Consider the following 16,223-nt stretch of genomic DNA (forward strand, 5'->3'; position numbering starts at 1 on the left):
GGGCGATCCCGCGTCATCCCGGTGCTTAGCCGGACATTTGCCGAGAACCTAGTTTGCCCGAAATGGCAAGTCATGACCGCTTGTTAGTGCACAGACAGCTGCCAGGCTGACTTTGACGGTTGTGCATGAGGTCTTTCCCAGTACCTAGTAACTGACTTCTGTACATCCGATTCAATTCTGGCCTTGACACTCTCATGGGCCACTGAGATATGGCCCCGGATAATTTTCCTACCCCACGTGATAACGCAACCATACGAATACATGATTTCGTTCTACTCTTAAATATTTTCTACCCCTATCCCTTTATAGATACCTTTATATCATCCGAATAGTTTTCTTTTCGTACCCTTATTAGATACCCTAGTACCTTATAAATATTCATGTCTTCATGTGTTTTTAGAAACTCTTATATATATTATCTTTTTACCTTTGTATAACTACCTAGCGCTTGCTAGCCGTAGCGAGATAGTTTTTTCTCTAAAACTATCTAAGAAGTACTCTATAGGTATAATATATTTTATTCGAAGTGTAGTTGAGAGGTGGGCAGCGTATCTTGAAAGATGGGCAAATTATCCGAGAACAAAATTTATTCTTCTGATGAGAACTACTTAACCTCGCGAATAACTCGATGTGCCTGAGTCCAATTCACCAACTACCCCGGATGTAGCTACACCACTTCGTCAGGCATCCAACGCATAGCTTTTCTTCTTGGAGTTGGCCTCCCGAAGACGCAGCACAGTATCTACATACCCAAAGTCCAGAGCAGCCTCCTTCTTTGTGGCTAGAAGCTGCGCTGTCTTGAGAATGTTCTTTATCTGACGCCCGTTGAGCTGCTTCTCAGCCAGGCTGTCCAACTGCTCTGCCGAGAACTCTGCGACATTGGATGACCGGGACAAAAAGGATGTCCACACATGACGCCGAGATGAGACGTCAAGATCATCGTACTCCAAGGAAAGATGGATGCGGGATTCAAAAGCAGCATCAAGGTTGTCGACGCGGTTCGTTGTCAGGAACAGTATTCCTTCCTGTAATAGTGTCAGTAGTGAAGCAAACCAACACAATGCATACTCTGGCAATTTGACTTACATAGTACTCCAGCAACCGAAGGAAGATCGAAACCAACTTGTTTCTTTCGAGGTCGTGGGTGCTACGAGCTTCCAGGAACACATCTGCCTCATCGAGAAGGAGAATAGCGTTCCACTTCGTGCTCATTTCCAAGATATTGGAAAGAGCAGCCTCCACACCCGATGGCATGGTGCCAAGATCGCCAGCACTCATAGTATACAGCGGAACCTTCATGACTTCAGCAACAGACTCAGCAGTAAGTGTTTTTCCAACTCCTGGAGGTCCACTCAAGAGCATGATGATTCCTTTGCCCTTTCCTTGAATGACATCATCAAAGGTGTCTTTGCTCTTAGCTTGAGACTGAGCAAAAGCAAGGATGAGTTCTTTCTGCTCAACTGGCGCGACAAGAGAGTCGAACGCGCGTTTGTTCCAGACGATTTCTTTGACCTCGCGAAGTGGAAACATCATCCATTTCTTATCCTTCAGAGAGTAACCATGCAGCCTATCTGTACAGATCATGAGCTGCTTTTCGCTCAAATCAGTAGTTTGAATGTCCGATGGAGGAGTCTGTGATGGTGTCGCACGCCCGGAATCATCGTCTTCTTCTGAATCGTACTCGTCGTCTGAAGAGTGGAGTATGCTGATGTCCGTACCAGCCGGTTTGATGCGACTGACTCTTACTCTCTGATTCGGATTGAAGCGATTCCATCCATAGGTGTCGATGATGATGCGGCTGTTAACAGTATACCGCACAATTCCCCACGGGCCATAACCGAACGCAATGCCCTCATAGGCTTTGAAGTGATATCCTTTGTAAGCCTCGAAGAGCTGACCTCTTGACACCATGTTTTTCTTCACTAGTTCGGGCTCAGGATGGAATGCCAAAGGGAATGCCGACAGACGAGTGATTTGAGTAGTACCAGCAAATGCTGGGATCCGCAGAGAGGATGTGACGTGACCGAACTGTTCGCCGTCGAAATCGATGGACTGAACGTTCAACACGTAGGCCGGACAATTCCCGCAGACGTAGTCTCCGTTTTGGAGGAAATATGCGCGATCGACCCCATCATCGTTGTGGTAAATGAGAGCGCCAGGTTCAAAGATGGTCCAGCAGGCCTTGTAGGTCACGACCCCATGAGCAAGCAAGTCTTGCTTCTCCGAAATGGTGTCCCTCAGTTCCTTTTCAAGCACCTCCCAGAGCAGTTCGACGTGTTCTTTAGTCTCAGGATCAGACTCCTTTGCCCTCGCTTCACCTAGTGCTTCCCACCGATGCACAAAAGGTGTGAAGGGCGCTGTGAACTCAAGTCGATCTAAGCTAGTCGTTACTCCGGGATAGTTTTGCAGGACCTTTCCTAAAACCTTCTTGAGCAGCGGGCTCTGAACCACGATGGACTGGATCTGAAGTTGCTTCCGCCCATCGTAGCATTTCTGGTGCCGTATGACCAATGCGTATTGAGCAGATTCAAGATTTTCAGCTGGCTCTTCAAGGTCGTCGGGATAATCGGTAGTCCAAGAAGTACGGCCATGCTTGTCAGGCTTGCTTTGGTACAGGTCTCTGACAGTACACTTCATGCCCTTGGAAGCGTACTGGATGCCGGACTGGTTTTCCATAGCCTGGGCAACAGCTTCCATGGTTTCATCGATCCCTTCTTCTTCGGTGAGCGATCCGTTGCTGAAGTCTTCGTTGTCTTCGGTAATGATGAGACCCATGAAATTGGATGGGATAGAAAAGATTGTAGATGTAGAGCCTCGAAGACAGCATATCCGGCAGGATTAAGTACCTCACGCAGACTCGTCACCCCTGGCTAGTACCTACTGTTGCCTTGATGGTGTGCAACAACAAACACTCACTGGTGAGTCAAAGAAACCCGAATTGACGGATGGTTCCATTGTTGGTTCCATTCTGTCCAGTCACGGACGGCGCTGGGCCTTGGGCAAGGCAACCACGCGGGCAAGACAATATATTGTTCAAGCCACGGAAAATCCATCATGGTATATGGTGAAGACAGCAAGGATGGCTTGACAGAGAGAGGCCAAAAACGGACGGGTGCCTGGTAGTTACCTATTCTGGATCTACCGACCAACCGCCGGCCGCCGTCGAACCTATGCCGGGCCGCGATAAATTCCGAGGAGATAACGATAAGATTCGTCCGACTATCCCGGACTCGTGCGCATCCAGAAGTTACATTGCTGTCCTCAATGCAGCAATGCCCGTCTATATTGCCGTTCAGGCTCTCTTCGATGGCGTCTCGAGCATACCATATGCCTGGCCTGTCATCAAAGCTGTGCCATGGCTTGCTCTACTATATTTCCTGAAAATCTACTTTGGCGGCGCCACGAACACCTCCGAACGAAAGATGCACTCGAAGGTGGTCATGATCACGGTAGGTTTTGTAAGCCTCTCATCTGTGGTAGTAACTTTACTAATAACTCATGTACAGGGTGGCACCGCTGGTGTTGGCGCGCAAGTCGCTCGTGAATTGGCAATCCGCGGAGCTCAGCTAGTCCTCCTGACCCAGCATGAGCTCTCCGATCCTTTCCTCGTCGACTATATTATGGACATGCGAGCCCAAACCAAGAACCATCTTATCACCGCCGAACATTGCGACCTCTCTTCTCTGCATAGTATCCGCCTGTTCGCTACCAAATGGGTAGACAATGCTCCCCCTCGCCGCCTGGACATGATCGTATTATGCGCCAACACCCTGACTCCCCCAGGGGGTAAGGCAACCACAACGAAGGATGGGCTCGAGTCAAGCTGGGGACTGAATTACATGGCCAACTTCCACCTCCTCAGTATACTTAGTCCCGCCATCCGAGCACAACCTGCCGACCGAGACGTCCGGATTCTTTTCAGCACTTGCAGCTCGTACATGGGAGGCCAACTACCAGGACTTGAGGCGGCCAACAAGGATGACAAGAAGACTGTGAAGCCAAAACCGAAGAAGGGCGGTCGGGCTCCTGAGCCTGTCAAATTTGCGGCCTCCTCCGCATTTGCGACATCGAAACTCGCTATCATGACCTTCGCCTCAGCGTTCCAGAAACATCTCTCGACATATGTGCGCTCCGACAAGATGCCAATGAATGCGCGTGTGTTCGTTATCGATCCAGGCTTCAGTCGGACGCCTGGTATGCGCCGGTACCTTACCTTCGGCAGTCTTTGGGGCTTAGCGTTGTACTTGGTGATGTGGCCGCTGTGGTGGTTGCTCCTGAAAAGTCCTCAACAAGGTGCACAGACTTACCTCTGGGCAGCCATGGATGTTCAACTCGGACGTACAGAGGGTGGTAAGTTCCTGAAAGAATGTCGAGAGGTTAAATTCATGAGGTCGGATGTACAAGACGAAAAAGTGCAAAAGGATCTATGGGAAGCTACCGAGAAGACCATAGAGGCTTTGGAAAAGAAAGGCGCAATGGAGCGCGCAAAACAGAAGAAAGAAAAGGAGGAAGCGGAGAAGACCAAAAAGGCTGCCGAAAAGAGCTCCGAGAAGGAAGGCGAGGCACTCAACGGAGATAATGAGGCGAAGAAGCCTGGTTCTAGGCGAAGCAGAAAAGCAGCTTGAGAGAGCTACGCGCTATCTGTAGTCCGATTTAATTCGACCCCTTCCTATCGAGCTACCATAGGACATATGATAGTCCCCAATAGCCTTTTATACATCATTTCACTGTGTATTAATTGGCTTCCGTCCTAGATTTCGGCTTGCGATTCTTCTACAAGCCTGCACTGCTCCCAGGAGACTGTTGACCATGCGAATCTACTTCGTCCGCATCCAGCCCCCGCCTTCTTCAACCGGCCAATGGGTTGGCATGGATGGTGACGCTTTTAATAACCACCTTTTCCTTAGGGCGGTTCTTCTTGTCTACCTCAAGACCCTCCAGCTGGTCGAGCACATCCAATCCCTCAATGACACGGCCGAAAACGGTATTCTTCCCGTCCAAGTGAGGAGCCGAGGCCAAGCAAATGAAGAACTGGCTGCCGTTGGTGTTGGGGCCCTTGTTTGCCATGCTGACCATGCCGCGCGCGTTGTGTCGAAGAGCAGGACGGATCTCGTCTTCGAAAAGACGGTCCGGCGTCTCGAAGATGGAAGTGGAAGTCTTGGACTTGGGGTCGGAGGCAGGACTGCCGGTTTGGACCATGAAGGAGGGTATCAGGCGGTGGAAGGGCGAGCCATCGTAGAAGGACGAGGCGCAGAGGGCGAGGAAGTTCTAGCGGGGCGGTTAGCGGGCGGTCGAAGGTAGCGGAGTCGAGGGCGCTCTCACCTCTGCGGTCTGAGGAACGCTTTCGCAGAAGATCTCAATTTTCAAATCACCGAGATCGGTGTGCAGCTGAAGAGCGGGGTTAGCGGGCACTGAGGAGAGATGAGAGATGAGAGATTAGAGATGGAACGCACGCGCGGCGCAGGGAGCTTACCGTTACGGACATGGTGCAGGAGCAGACAGAGGCATCCCGGCTGACGCTTCAGCTGCTGACAGAGAAGTATGTGTCGTCACTGGGTTTGATGGCGTCCAGGTAGAAAAGTCGCAGAGTGGCCGCTGCTGCGGCTGATGATCGCCCAAGCGGATCCCCCGAGCCCTGCGAAACAGCGAAACAGCCCGCCGACCAGCAGCGCATCGTGACACGCTCATCCCGACGGCCAGCCGATTTCCACGGCTCCACGCTCGCTCGCCGCCTCTCGAGCATTGCCCATTGCTGCCGTCGTCGTCCCCGTCGCCGCCCATCGCCGTCCATCGCCTCGTCCGCCCGTGAGCCCAGCCCGCCGATGAATGGACCCCGCCGTGTAGCTTACCGCGAGCTATAAGCATCAAGCATACGGACATACACTTGATCTCCTCCGCCCCCGGTCCAGCCTTGCGCACGCTTGCACCCGCATCACCGCATCCTCCTCGCATCGCACACGCTACCCGGGGCCGTTGAATTGTCACCCAAGTCCTCGAGCCCGCGTCGAGAGAGCTGTTGGGCAGCCGGGCGCAGAGGGTGAACTCTCATGCAGTCCCCACCGCTGGCCAGCGCCCTGCATTCACGAACGAACCGCAACCATGACGGCATTTGTGCGCGTCTCCGGACCGCCCAACAGCAATTTCCTGGTGGGCTATCCGGGCATATCTGCGACGCTGGTATGTCGCCCTCCTCCGCGCTTGTCCCTCCTGCCTGTCCCCCTCCGCTCACTTCTCTAGCCGCGCATAGAGGGTAAAGTCGAGATCCGCCCGTTAATAGGCGTCTCCGCCCCGGTGGCCGTTTCCCTCGTCACAATCGCCCTGCAGCGTCGAGAGACGATTCACCCCTCCGCTGACTCGGTTACCAAGAAGCACCTTGCTGCGCCGCGCAAGGAAATTACAGATATTGTCGGCAAGGAGATGCTGCTCTACCGCTCCCCACTCGGCCGAGAAGCGGAGAACATCCTTTCAATGGACCTTCCCTTTGTAATATTTATTCCATACGGCCGTGGGGGCGAAGAGGTTGCGCGAAGGGTGCCGCCTGCAAGCCTACAGCTTCCCAGCCGCACGGCCGAGACGTTCTATGAATTAGTTGTTACGGTGCAACAAGGTGCATCAGAACAGAAGAAATATGCTTTCCCGGTTCCGATATCCCGTTATGATACCCTTTCCACCTTCGGTATGTACAACAGACCAGAGTCTGCCGAGCGCGTCTCAGACCACCTCGTCACGCTTGGCATTTCTCTCCCTCGCTGGTCTTACGGACCTCTCGATCCCGTCAGCGTCTACATCAAACTTTCTCCCAATCCGGACTGGATGTCTAAGGCCAAAAAGGTCACGATACAAAAGATTACAGTCGGGATAGACGAGGAGATCATATACAACCATGAGGGTGATGAACCGAGTAGGAAGGTGAAGACATTGGCAAAAACTACGCAGGCTGTTGGCGTCAAGATGCCGGAAGCTGGCTATTTTACGAACCTGGGCCTTGTCTTTCCAGCAAAAGATTTGAGGGATAGCGATGGGATCCTTCCTAGAGGAAATCAGAAGTTCCCTTCGTACGCAGTCAGCGGGTTCACGACGACTGCATCGCTCTACAAGATCGAATACTATTTAACGGTGAAGGTATGTTGCCTTTTAGAAGAAATAAATTCGGGTCCCTCTTTGCTGACCACCGCCAGGCACAAATGTCAGCGGCAAAGGATATTCTTCTCAGACAACCGATTGTTGTCTGCCCCTTTGACCATGCAGGTTGTAAAGAAGAGATGGAAGCTATTGAGCATGCGGCTAGAGAGGCGGCGAGGGTTAGCCCGGAAAACCCGATGCTTCCAGCAGCCCACATCGTCAAGGCTAGCGAACCAAATGGGCTGGCAGCTCTGGGAATGGCCATGGTGGGAGGTGTTCGGAAGCCACTGATCGATTGAAGAGAATCGAATAATTTCATGATGCCCTTGGGCAGCGTTACGCCGCCATCCGAATGTACGACCGAGAGTACGTCACGACGACTGCAGGCAGCACATCGCATCCGGGTTATGGGCGGAACAATTGCACCAACGAAATGCGGCGGGACGCATACAGCAATTGCTAATATCGATGCTTCCCAGATCCACGCGGAGGCGCAGCCTGGAATAAAAACGCGCCAGGCCAAGTGCGCGTAGGATCGTGAGAGAGATAGGAGCTCTATCACAAGAGGGAAGGCAGTTGGCACTTGGAAGCACGTGTTCTCAGTTGGGCGTTTGGCTGGGAATTTTGGAGAATCCGTTGCTTGTCCGGAGTGATACCTGCATTGCGACGGAGTTTTTGATCTGTTTCTTGCTCTCTCACTACTACCCCCCTTTCGAAGGCCTGGAGTCCGGCGTGATTGTCCAAATCTTTGAAAGTTCTGTCCTCGATACCTTGCCTCGATACCTCGAAGAGGCCACCACCATCGCAACTCTTCCGTTAGCGGACCGCGTGAAAGCGCGCTTTAATAAAAATGTCTCTCCAAGTCTCTGCTTCAACCCATGCGAGGACGGAAAGCCAGATTGAAGAAGTGCTGCGGTTGCGCCTGCTCCTGCTGGGGAGGCGCATTCGAGGGTTTGGAATCCTTGGATTCTAACGTCACTGCCGACGCCGAGATGTGCTCATCGACCATGGCCTTCATCTCCTGGTACTGGTTGCTGTCTTCGCCAAATGTTGCTTTCGTGTTGCGGAGATTCGTCAAAAGCTTCCTCGGGAGTCAGCCGAACGGAAGCTTCCAAAGGAAGCACCCCCTCCCTTCATGGGAAAGGTCTAAGGCGGACACATACGGCAGCCAGAAGATCCAAATCGTCTTGGGAAGACATGATGCAGAGATCAAAGACCCGCGGTAGCTGCAAGAAGGCAGTGCACAGGAACTGGCAAAATCGGAGAAGAGAGGCGCAGTGGCGGAGCTTGTGCCGCGCAGAGACAGAGTGTCTAGCTCGAGGTTGTTGAAGGTGCGACGTTCGTGTGGCCACGACTAAACCTATCAACCCCTTGTTGTAAAATGCCGTTAATTAGCGGATATCGAGTCACGTGCTTTTCGCTCACGGGGAAGCCGCGCCTGTTAATGCCTGGAACTAACCCGAATCGGGTCGTCTCTGCCTTATGCTTCTGAGGACGTGGGCTCTCTTTACTCCAATTCCTCCTTCCATATCAATTGAAGTCGGTCGTCCAAATCCTTCGTTCTCGAAGCACTTGTCACACCATTTCTCTTACATCGACAGCTTCATCACTGCATAATTTCAATTACAGCAACATCAAGAGTCAATCATTACTCTGCTCAACATCTGCTTATCCCAACGGAACCGCTCTTTGCTTACGCACCTCTACATCTATCGTTCCACTCAATCATGCAGCCTTTCAGTGCTTCCAAGGAAATGCCCATCCCCCCATTTGACATGGGGATGGGGGCTGGTCGTGACCCAAGGCAAAAGTTCATCTACGTCGTTGTCTTGTTAAGAATGTTGAACTTCTACGACAACAAAGAAGAGGCCGAGAGACAAGCTGAGAAAGAAAATGCTCTCAGCCCGCTCAGTAACTGGCAGGCAAGCGTCCAAAAGCTCGATATACAAACCAGCGAGTACATCCAGGCCAGCGATATGGCGGTACAGAACCAAATGGGAGAAGATGTATCAGGCATTACACTTTCAGAGGGGCCGAACGATCTTCCTAAGGGGTGCGTCAAAGAGGATTCACTCAAAGGTTACACGGTCGGCTTTCGTGGCAATATGCCGACCTACAACTCTGCGATATTAAAGGTTTTGGCCAAGGAGGCTGGTGCTAGAATTGAGGGGGATCGAGATCTTCCGTTGACCCACACCCTGATCGTGATGGGTCCCAATGCTCCCCGACTGACAATTGATTCGGTTATGAGAAGAGGCATTAGACCGATCAGCGAAAAGAAGTTCCTCGAGATAATTAGCAAAGAAAGCCCTCGGAATTCAGGAGAAGAGGAGAACAAGGATGACAAGAATACGGATGACAAGAATACGGATGACAAGAATACGGATGACAAGAATACGGATGACAAGGACAAGGATGCTGGAGTGGAGGAATTCTTTAGTATGTCGTTCACTGGCTAGAGGAGGTCTGAGAAGTGAAGGGATTTCGTGTCCAGTCTTCCCAGTTCCCTGAACTGGAGTTCGGATATTGACGATACCCTCATTCGAAAAGCGGGGTGGGTGCATCTGCTGTCTTTTCCTTCGCAGTCACATTCACGAGAAGAACACACGTGTATCAGGGTCACGTCGTTTGGTGTTAATTGCAACACACGTCTTTATTGCTTTGTTGTACAGCAGGCATGAGGGCGAGCACTCTCAGAGCTTGTCACTTGACAATCCAGTTATTAGCTTCACAACAATTCAGTACTCATTGGCTCTCTTTATTAGTCTTTCCTTAGTCATTGCCTTTCGCCTTGTGCATGGTGGCCAATCCCAATCACGCTGTCCAGTAACTCCTCATTAGCTAGCTATCATGTATATTCCATGACATTGGCAACCGAGTTGACGGGAAAGAGGTACCATCCTGTACGTCGAGAGTATATACCTAGTAGCGGTAGGCGCAGTCACTGCTATGACCTGCAGCCGTACGAGCGATTAATATAGGGTGTTACCTTATGACAGGAATTGTGCTCGCTTGGTGAAGTAGTGCTTGAAGTTAACATAGTTGCTCTCCTGTCCAGGCTGCTGCTATCGCCATTCAGAGAGTCAGATGTTGCAAGCAAAGCCTTCAGGATAGTTCACAGTGGATAAAGAGTGGAGACAAGCATCGTCCACTTTAAACCATGCCTCCGAAGCCAATGCTCACCGGCATGCTTCCAGTCCTTTCACGCTCAACCAGCAAACCACATCACCACCACCCCAACATCACCAGCAACATCGTACACAGTCATACCAAACTCATTAATCCATAAATAGCCCCAACACTCCTTCCCAAGTCTACACGCATCTATTGCTTCTTCTCCTTGGACGCCGCACCCTCGCGCTCCATGCCCTCGCACCCAGCGACCTTGCCCGCAAGCTCCTCGGCGCGCCCATACCCACTGGTAGCGGGGTCGCGGTTCTCGCTCGCGGCCTTCATTGCGTCGACCGCGTGCGCCTTGTCCTGCTCGCCCGAGGTGCTCCAGGCTTGGTTGCCGGTTAGGCCGCCGATGGTGCTCTGTGGGTGGGGGGTTAGCTGCTGCGTTGCTGCTGAGGCAAGGAGGGAGTGGTGGAGGAATGGGGTTAGGGTGTATGGTGTAGGGTTGTAGGGTGTAGGGAGGAAGTGACGAACCTCTGCGGCGCCCTTGATGTACTCGGCGTGGCTGGCGACGAGGCCGGGCTGCTGGTTGGTGTTGGCGTTGCTGGCGGACATGGTTACAGCGATTTATGTGGTCGGGTGGTTGTGTGCGGGTGTTGGTTTCGTGGATGGTCAATTGGAGGCTTGGTGGTTTGGTAAGAGGTAATTGGCAGGTTGTGGTTGGAGGTTGATGAAGATTGATTTTATGAGCGCCCGAGAGGAGAGACGGATCCAAGGTGAGCTGCTCGCTGACGTTCGTGACGTCATTGATGCTCCTGGAATGTCCCGTCGCCTGATCAACCGCTTGACCGCCTTCCTTTTTGGGCCAGCATTGTGGACTCGGATACAAGCAGACATTCTGGCAACCGTGACGCTGGCAATTTGATGGCTTCTTGTGCCTTATTTTGACGGCTGTGTGGCGTCTTCCGATATGCTGAGCTCTGAGATCTTGTCCGCAGCCGCCTGGTCGATCGCCGCGCTCGCAGATACAGGCGTTGAAGGATCCTCGCCTTCGTCTGCGCCCTTGAAGCCTTGGAAGTACTGAAGACTATTAGTTCGAGTCCTGAGTGTTATTTCAATTTTGCCTCAACTTACTCTTCTCCTGAACGAGTTGAGCTCATCCGCATGGACGCCGTTGCCAAACTCCCGCTTCGTCCACGATGCCGTCTTGTCCACCAGCGCGTCCGGGATCCGGCGATACGTCAAGAGGCGCCGAGACCACTTGTTGAAAGGCTGGATGCAGACGCTGATGATTTCGAGGTAGGGGTGTGTCGGGATGGCGAGCTCGATGTCTTCATCGTTTGCGGTTGGCATCCACATGGATAGGCGGCCCTCGTCGACGAGCATGTCGGTTGCGAATTCCATGATGTCGTCCAGCATGGCTTCGAAGCTGTAGGGCTTCTTCGGTGGGATAAAGCCCTCGCGTCTGCGTGCTGTTAACATGCCTGCTTCCGTAGTGCATTGGGGCTTAGTTGAGTCACTTACAGATGCGCATATTGGCCATCAATGATCACGGCCTCCTTGCCTCCTTCATCCTTTCTTCCTAGCACCTTCAGACCTTCTCTTACGCCGTATGGCGGGTCGCAGATAATACCATCAAGCCACCTCGCCTTCCTCAAAGGCGTGTTCGTGAGGTCCGAGATACAGTTATCTAGACACTTATCCATCAGACCATACTGCTTGAAGTTGCTAAGTACGTCCTTCCCTGCCTTTCCCCTGATACTCCGCCCGTCGATGTCTGCACCAAGCGCCATAGCGCCAAAATGCGCACAAGCAACAGGAAAACTGCCGGTGCCGGCAAAGGGGTCGAAGAACAGCTTTCCAGGCCCTGCGAGGGCCATGTTAGCGCTCACGAGAGCAAGCTCCGAGTCCATGCTTGTGGTACTGATGTAGCAACGCTTCTTGAGATCGTATTTGACGATTGCTCGGCGTCCAGAGTCTGCAATATGGCGGCCAAGGTAGATTGCGTGTGGCTCTGGCGTGTGCATCTCGAAATGTTCGAAGATGGTCAGGTGGAGGTCTGGATCCTTCATGCGGATCGGGCCCTCGAAGCCCATGTACCGGAACGTGTCAATGATTTCGCGTTGTTGCGAGTTGCTGCGTTTCCCCTGGAAAGAATCGACGGAGAAGCGGAAGGAATCGTTTTTGTATGCCGGCCATCTTGATTGCGTGCGTTCGGTAATTGAGGTATGCAAGTCCTCGTACGTGCTCCCACTTCCCCAGAGTTCGTAGATAGCTGCACTCAAGACCGAACGGGATATCAGGGCGCGAGCGGCATCGTCGGACGGGAGCCGTACAATGCAGAAGGGGGACTATGATAATGATGAGTCATGTGACAAGATTGAAGATAGGGAAAATAAGATGTTTGGGCTGAGAGCTAAACATCTCAGGCTGCTCTGACTCTTGTTTGGAGAAAAGTAACCTACAGCCAAACCTGGCTACAACGGTTGATTTGGTCATCAAATCCCGACCTTTAAAGGTGTTCATCGATATATCCGGCTAGAGTTTGCGTATCCTTTCGCATACCTTTGCCATTATAACGAGAAAGACTTTGTAAACACACCAGGCTTATGTTAACAGTCTGAAACTGCTGACCAGCCCAAACGTCGTAACCAGGGTTGACTGTATTGATAAAGGCACCAGGAAAGAGGAAAACATGCATGAAGAGTGTCTTACAACAACATAAATACGAGAAACAGAAAGAAACCTACATCTTCACTATAAGCAACGAACTCGATCTCAATGCCAGCATACGTAGCCAGAGCCTCTAGTTCCGCCTTGCGGAAACTCGGGTGCACTTGCACGACCCGAATCAGATATTCCTGCATCTGAGCGTAGTGAAGTTGTCGAACAAAAGGCGTCTAGAATTTTAGCTTGACAGGAGCGAAGGAAGTCGGTCTTGGCTAGATCCTATCCATGCAAACAGGAAGGTAAGGTAGTAATGTTTCTGAAGTATGAGCGGACGGGGACGAGACAAGGTTGGATGGTTCAGCTCATGGCTCATGGGCGCGAAAACCAGACGCGAAAATCTGCCGGCATTTCTCCACGGGCATTCCTCCAATGGTCGGTTTTGGGCTGTCTTCATAATTCACATACGCACATACAGATAAGTAGTACTTTCCACAACTCCATTCATGGTCATCCTTACTGTCCAGCCAGCAAGCAAGTAGAAATACCTAATGTCATCACCGTCCATCCTCAATTTCAGCGGCCCGCATCCACATGCGCTTCCACTCCATTGCACCTGAGTGCGCGGGTATCGAACGTATGAGGTTGAAATATTGCCAAAGCGAATGCAGAAAAAAGAGGTGGATGATGCCAAAGCAAAAGAAACATAACGACCAACCAAGGTCGAAAGGAAACGCCGTCGCAAAATCGGAATTTCACGTTGTACAAAGGAACCCAGCCATCCCTTTAGGTTCTCCCAGTTCTTCTCTCCCAAACTCCGTGTCCTATGAATGTCTGTATGTCGCACACAATACCGGTGCGACCCGCCATTTCATCCATGCATTATGCGAATCTTCACTCGTATCGGTGATGCAAATCCGAAATACCCCCTCTTCCTCGTACACGTGATGCAAAACAAAACTCGGTTGTCCTAATTGAACCAGGGAACCCATCCGATGAGTCAGTCAATGAGTCTTTCCATGTTTTTCGGCACGGAACCAGGCGAAATCGTCCCGGAATGCCTCATCTTCACCGTCTCGATCGGCCCAGTCAATTCAATTTTGATTCTGCCAATACCAGTGTCCAAAGGGTCAGTACCAGCGGAGTCCTTCTTGTCAGGCTCGGCATAGGGAGGGCTTGTATTGTTGCGCGCCTCCTGCGGTGATACGGGTGCCATGGGCTCCTTCTCAGGCTCGGCTCTCCTACTTCTTGACTGGGCCCTGGTCTTTAATTTCGTGATCATCTTGGTTTCTTGGGCAGCGGGCTTTGAGGCTGTGAAAGTCTTCGTGATCTTCTCGGCGGGCTTCGGAGCTACTGGTTTCGTGGTCGCCTTCTTCTTTGGCGCGGCCTTCTTCTGAGGTGCCGCCTTTGCATTGCTAGCTTTCCCCTTAGGCGCAGGTTTGGGTTCACCCACTACTAAAGTCTTCCTCTTGTTTGTTGCAGCAAACTTCTTGTTTTTCGTCGGCGTTGTGGGTCGAACAACGGAAATGGTATCAGGCTGCGGCTTCAACTTAGGGCTTGCGGACGGCGTCAAGATACCCTTATCCTTGGAGACATGTCTGTTCTTGCGCGGTGATGGAACCGCCACAATTGGGCTGGGCTTCTCCTTTGCTGCGCGTACTTGTTCGTCTGTGACCTCCGCGAACTCGTACCGGTCATGCCAAAACCGAAGGCGAGCTTTTTCCGCGACGGCATCGCAAGGCCCCTTAACCACCAAATCCCAACAGTCTTCCAAGCCTTGAACCTTTGGCGCAGGTTCGTTGTTGATCCAGATAGTGCAACCACCCCTCCGGTCTCTCACAGTGTTGGCCATTTCACGGGCAATGCGTTTCACGCCAGGAACCTTGAGCGTGGTACCAACGACGATAAGGGCATCCGGCCGAGTTCTTAAATCAGCGTTAGTGACGGAACCAATTGCTTCTTCATCCGGGCCGTTTTCGTTGTAGAGCACCATTCGCGGCCGCAATCTTCCGATTCCATGGCTTCTTTTTCCTGCGTGTTGTGTCCGGACTTGGTCTGTTTGGACGCATGCCGGGCATGCAGGGGGGATTGGGCCGTCGAAAATATCTGGGTTGAAATCCGTTAAGTCGTTACACTTCGCACAGACCATCTTATCTAGCCCACCGTGGAGCAACACCGTCTTGGGCCACGGTGCCCTCTGCGGAAGCGGGATCTGTGTGTTCAAAGGCGGAAGGGATGTCTCGATTCCATCGACATTCTGGGAATAGAGGCGCAACAGTCGTCCTTCGTCCGCGAGAGTCGCGATCAGGTGGTGAAACAAAGTCGGCTTCGCCGACTTGGCTTGTTGTGATAACGATCGCACCATGTCGTGAAACGACGCAGTCGTAGAGGGATCCCGGTACACGGACGCGTCAAACAAATCCTTTCCAGATGAAATATGATTGTGTTGCTGACGCAATGTGTTGAAGAGACCTTTGGCAGAACGGAAATCGGGAACTGGAACATCGTCAGTCAATTGAGGTTGGCGTTGCGACCGGGAAGGGGGATCTCACTTCCAGCTGAGACGGATATCCCTGCGCCCACAATCATGACGATTTTCCTACTCGAGTAAAGGACCTTGAGCAATAGATCGAGAGCCTCCTTCTGGCTCTCATCGTTCTCATCGAGCTCTGCAGTGAGGTCCAAATGACGCGTCGTGCGCGTGTCGGGTTTGGTGGTACGTCTCTTCTTGCGTGGAGGGCCGTCATCGCCAGCGGTAGCGGGATCCATGCTCTCTGGCAGCGGCGAGCCTTTGGTGGAAGGGTCTTGCGACAGAGGTGGAGAGGGGTAGCGTCCAACGTCGTCTTTAGGCGGCGGCGAGGGTGTGCGAGAGCCGAGCGTGCTCAGGTCGCTCTGGTCGGAAAAGTCGACGAAAGACATGGTGAAGAAGGGAGGGTTTGAGCCGCGGTCGGCAGAGGGGAATGCGGCAAGACACAGGCGGGGCGTCTAAAACATGGGAAACAGGTAGAGGGCAGTCGCTAAATGGCAGAAGATCGGGTCGCGAAAGGGCCGCGACCGCGTCGGCAGGGGCAGGCGCGGTGGGGGAAGAGGTGAAGTGGGCACGGGCGAGCGTGGATTGTGAAGGACGAGAGGTTGGGGAACGATGAGGTCTCTCGCGACGTGGGAGCTCGGAGCTGATTCGCTTGGCGCGAGAGCAGTGACGGCTGTTTATTTTGATGCTCGCGCGGCCTCCACCATGAGGACGAGGGGGATTTCTGGGGGGATTCCGAGCGTCCGCCGGCCTCTCTGGCTTTGTTCTGCCGCGAAGTTTGGTTCTACCA

The 16,223-nt window shown here is 52.5% G+C and overlaps 9 protein-coding genes across 9 annotated transcripts; 3 read left to right on the top strand and 6 right to left on the bottom strand.

Moving 5' to 3' along the window:
• Positions 1-455: 455 nt before the first annotated feature.
• On the bottom strand, positions 456-2,808 carry K452DRAFT_243751 (uncharacterized protein). The gene is made up of 2 exons (XM_033537923.1): positions 1,087-2,808; positions 456-1,025 (listed from the first exon to the last, which is right to left on the bottom strand). Exons 1-2 carry the CDS (start codon positions 2,773-2,775, stop codon positions 681-683), a joined length of 2,034 nt encoding a protein of 677 aa, XP_033401301.1. The 5' UTR covers positions 2,776-2,808; the 3' UTR covers positions 456-680.
• Positions 2,809-3,272: 464 nt separating this feature from the next.
• K452DRAFT_221085 (uncharacterized protein) lies at positions 3,273-4,625 on the top strand (the record flags this gene model as incomplete). Its single annotated transcript, XM_033536497.1, has 2 exons — positions 3,273-3,449; positions 3,507-4,625. The coding sequence occupies 2 exons, from the start codon at positions 3,273-3,275 to the stop codon at positions 4,623-4,625; spliced, it is 1,296 nt and encodes a 431-aa protein (XP_033401302.1).
• Positions 4,626-4,717: 92 nt separating this feature from the next.
• K452DRAFT_122394 (uncharacterized protein) lies at positions 4,718-5,827 on the bottom strand. The gene is made up of 3 exons (XM_033535194.1): positions 5,474-5,827; positions 5,323-5,388; positions 4,718-5,268 (listed from the first exon to the last, which is right to left on the bottom strand). The coding sequence occupies exons 1-3, from the start codon at positions 5,483-5,485 to the stop codon at positions 4,849-4,851; spliced, it is 498 nt and encodes a 165-aa protein (XP_033401303.1). The 5' UTR covers positions 5,486-5,827; the 3' UTR covers positions 4,718-4,848.
• Positions 5,828-6,099: 272 nt separating this feature from the next.
• K452DRAFT_305584 (uncharacterized protein) lies at positions 6,100-7,421 on the top strand (the record flags this gene model as incomplete). Its single annotated transcript, XM_033542912.1, has 3 exons — positions 6,100-6,177; positions 6,238-7,122; positions 7,179-7,421. The coding sequence occupies 3 exons, from the start codon at positions 6,100-6,102 to the stop codon at positions 7,419-7,421; spliced, it is 1,206 nt and encodes a 401-aa protein (XP_033401304.1).
• Positions 7,422-7,993: 572 nt separating this feature from the next.
• K452DRAFT_295199 (uncharacterized protein) lies at positions 7,994-8,321 on the bottom strand (the record flags this gene model as incomplete). Its single annotated transcript, XM_033541783.1, has 2 exons — positions 7,994-8,203; positions 8,286-8,321. 2 exons carry the CDS (start codon positions 8,319-8,321, stop codon positions 7,994-7,996), a joined length of 246 nt encoding a protein of 81 aa, XP_033401305.1.
• Positions 8,322-8,849: 528 nt separating this feature from the next.
• On the top strand, positions 8,850-9,581 carry K452DRAFT_295200 (uncharacterized protein; the record flags this gene model as incomplete). The annotated part of the gene is made up of 1 exon (XM_033541784.1): positions 8,850-9,581. The coding sequence occupies one exon, from the start codon at positions 8,850-8,852 to the stop codon at positions 9,579-9,581; it is 732 nt and encodes a 243-aa protein (XP_033401306.1).
• Positions 9,582-10,446: 865 nt separating this feature from the next.
• Positions 10,447-10,851, bottom strand: K452DRAFT_295201 (uncharacterized protein; the record flags this gene model as incomplete). The annotated part of the gene is made up of 2 exons (XM_033541785.1): positions 10,447-10,656; positions 10,771-10,851. The coding sequence occupies 2 exons, from the start codon at positions 10,849-10,851 to the stop codon at positions 10,447-10,449; spliced, it is 291 nt and encodes a 96-aa protein (XP_033401307.1).
• A 324-nt stretch (positions 10,852-11,175) lies between these two features.
• Positions 11,176-13,103, bottom strand: K452DRAFT_295202 (uncharacterized protein; the record flags this gene model as incomplete). The annotated part of the gene is made up of 4 exons (XM_033541786.1): positions 11,176-11,316; positions 11,371-11,701; positions 11,761-12,587; positions 12,987-13,103. The coding sequence occupies 4 exons, from the start codon at positions 13,101-13,103 to the stop codon at positions 11,176-11,178; spliced, it is 1,416 nt and encodes a 471-aa protein (XP_033401308.1).
• Positions 13,104-13,903: 800 nt separating this feature from the next.
• On the bottom strand, positions 13,904-15,822 carry K452DRAFT_324536 (uncharacterized protein; the record flags this gene model as incomplete). The annotated part of the gene is made up of 2 exons (XM_033544711.1): positions 13,904-15,399; positions 15,456-15,822. The coding sequence occupies 2 exons, from the start codon at positions 15,820-15,822 to the stop codon at positions 13,904-13,906; spliced, it is 1,863 nt and encodes a 620-aa protein (XP_033401309.1).
• Positions 15,823-16,223: the final 401 nt, after the last annotated feature.

The sequence above is a fragment of the Aplosporella prunicola genome (assembly GCF_010093885.1).
Source record: "Aplosporella prunicola CBS 121167 unplaced genomic scaffold K452scaffold_4, whole genome shotgun sequence".
NCBI classification, from domain to species: Eukaryota; Fungi; Ascomycota; class Dothideomycetes; order Botryosphaeriales; family Aplosporellaceae; genus Aplosporella; species Aplosporella prunicola.

What these genes read in the sequence shown, in the direction of transcription:
- K452DRAFT_243751 (XM_033537923.1), bottom strand. Translation starts at nt 2,775, where the DNA reads ATGGGTCTCATCATTACCGAAGACAACGAAGACTTCAGCAACGGATCG. An exon ending in TTCGGTTGCTGGAGTACTAT is followed by an intron (nt 1,026 to 1,086) that starts GTAAGTCAAATT and finishes ACACTATTACAG; the next exon opens with GAAGGAATACTGTTCCTGAC.
- K452DRAFT_122394 (XM_033535194.1), bottom strand. An exon ending in GCGTTCCTCAGACCGCAGAG is followed by an intron (nt 5,269 to 5,322) that starts GTGAGAGCGCCC and finishes CCGCCCCGCTAG; the next exon opens with AACTTCCTCGCCCTCTGCGC.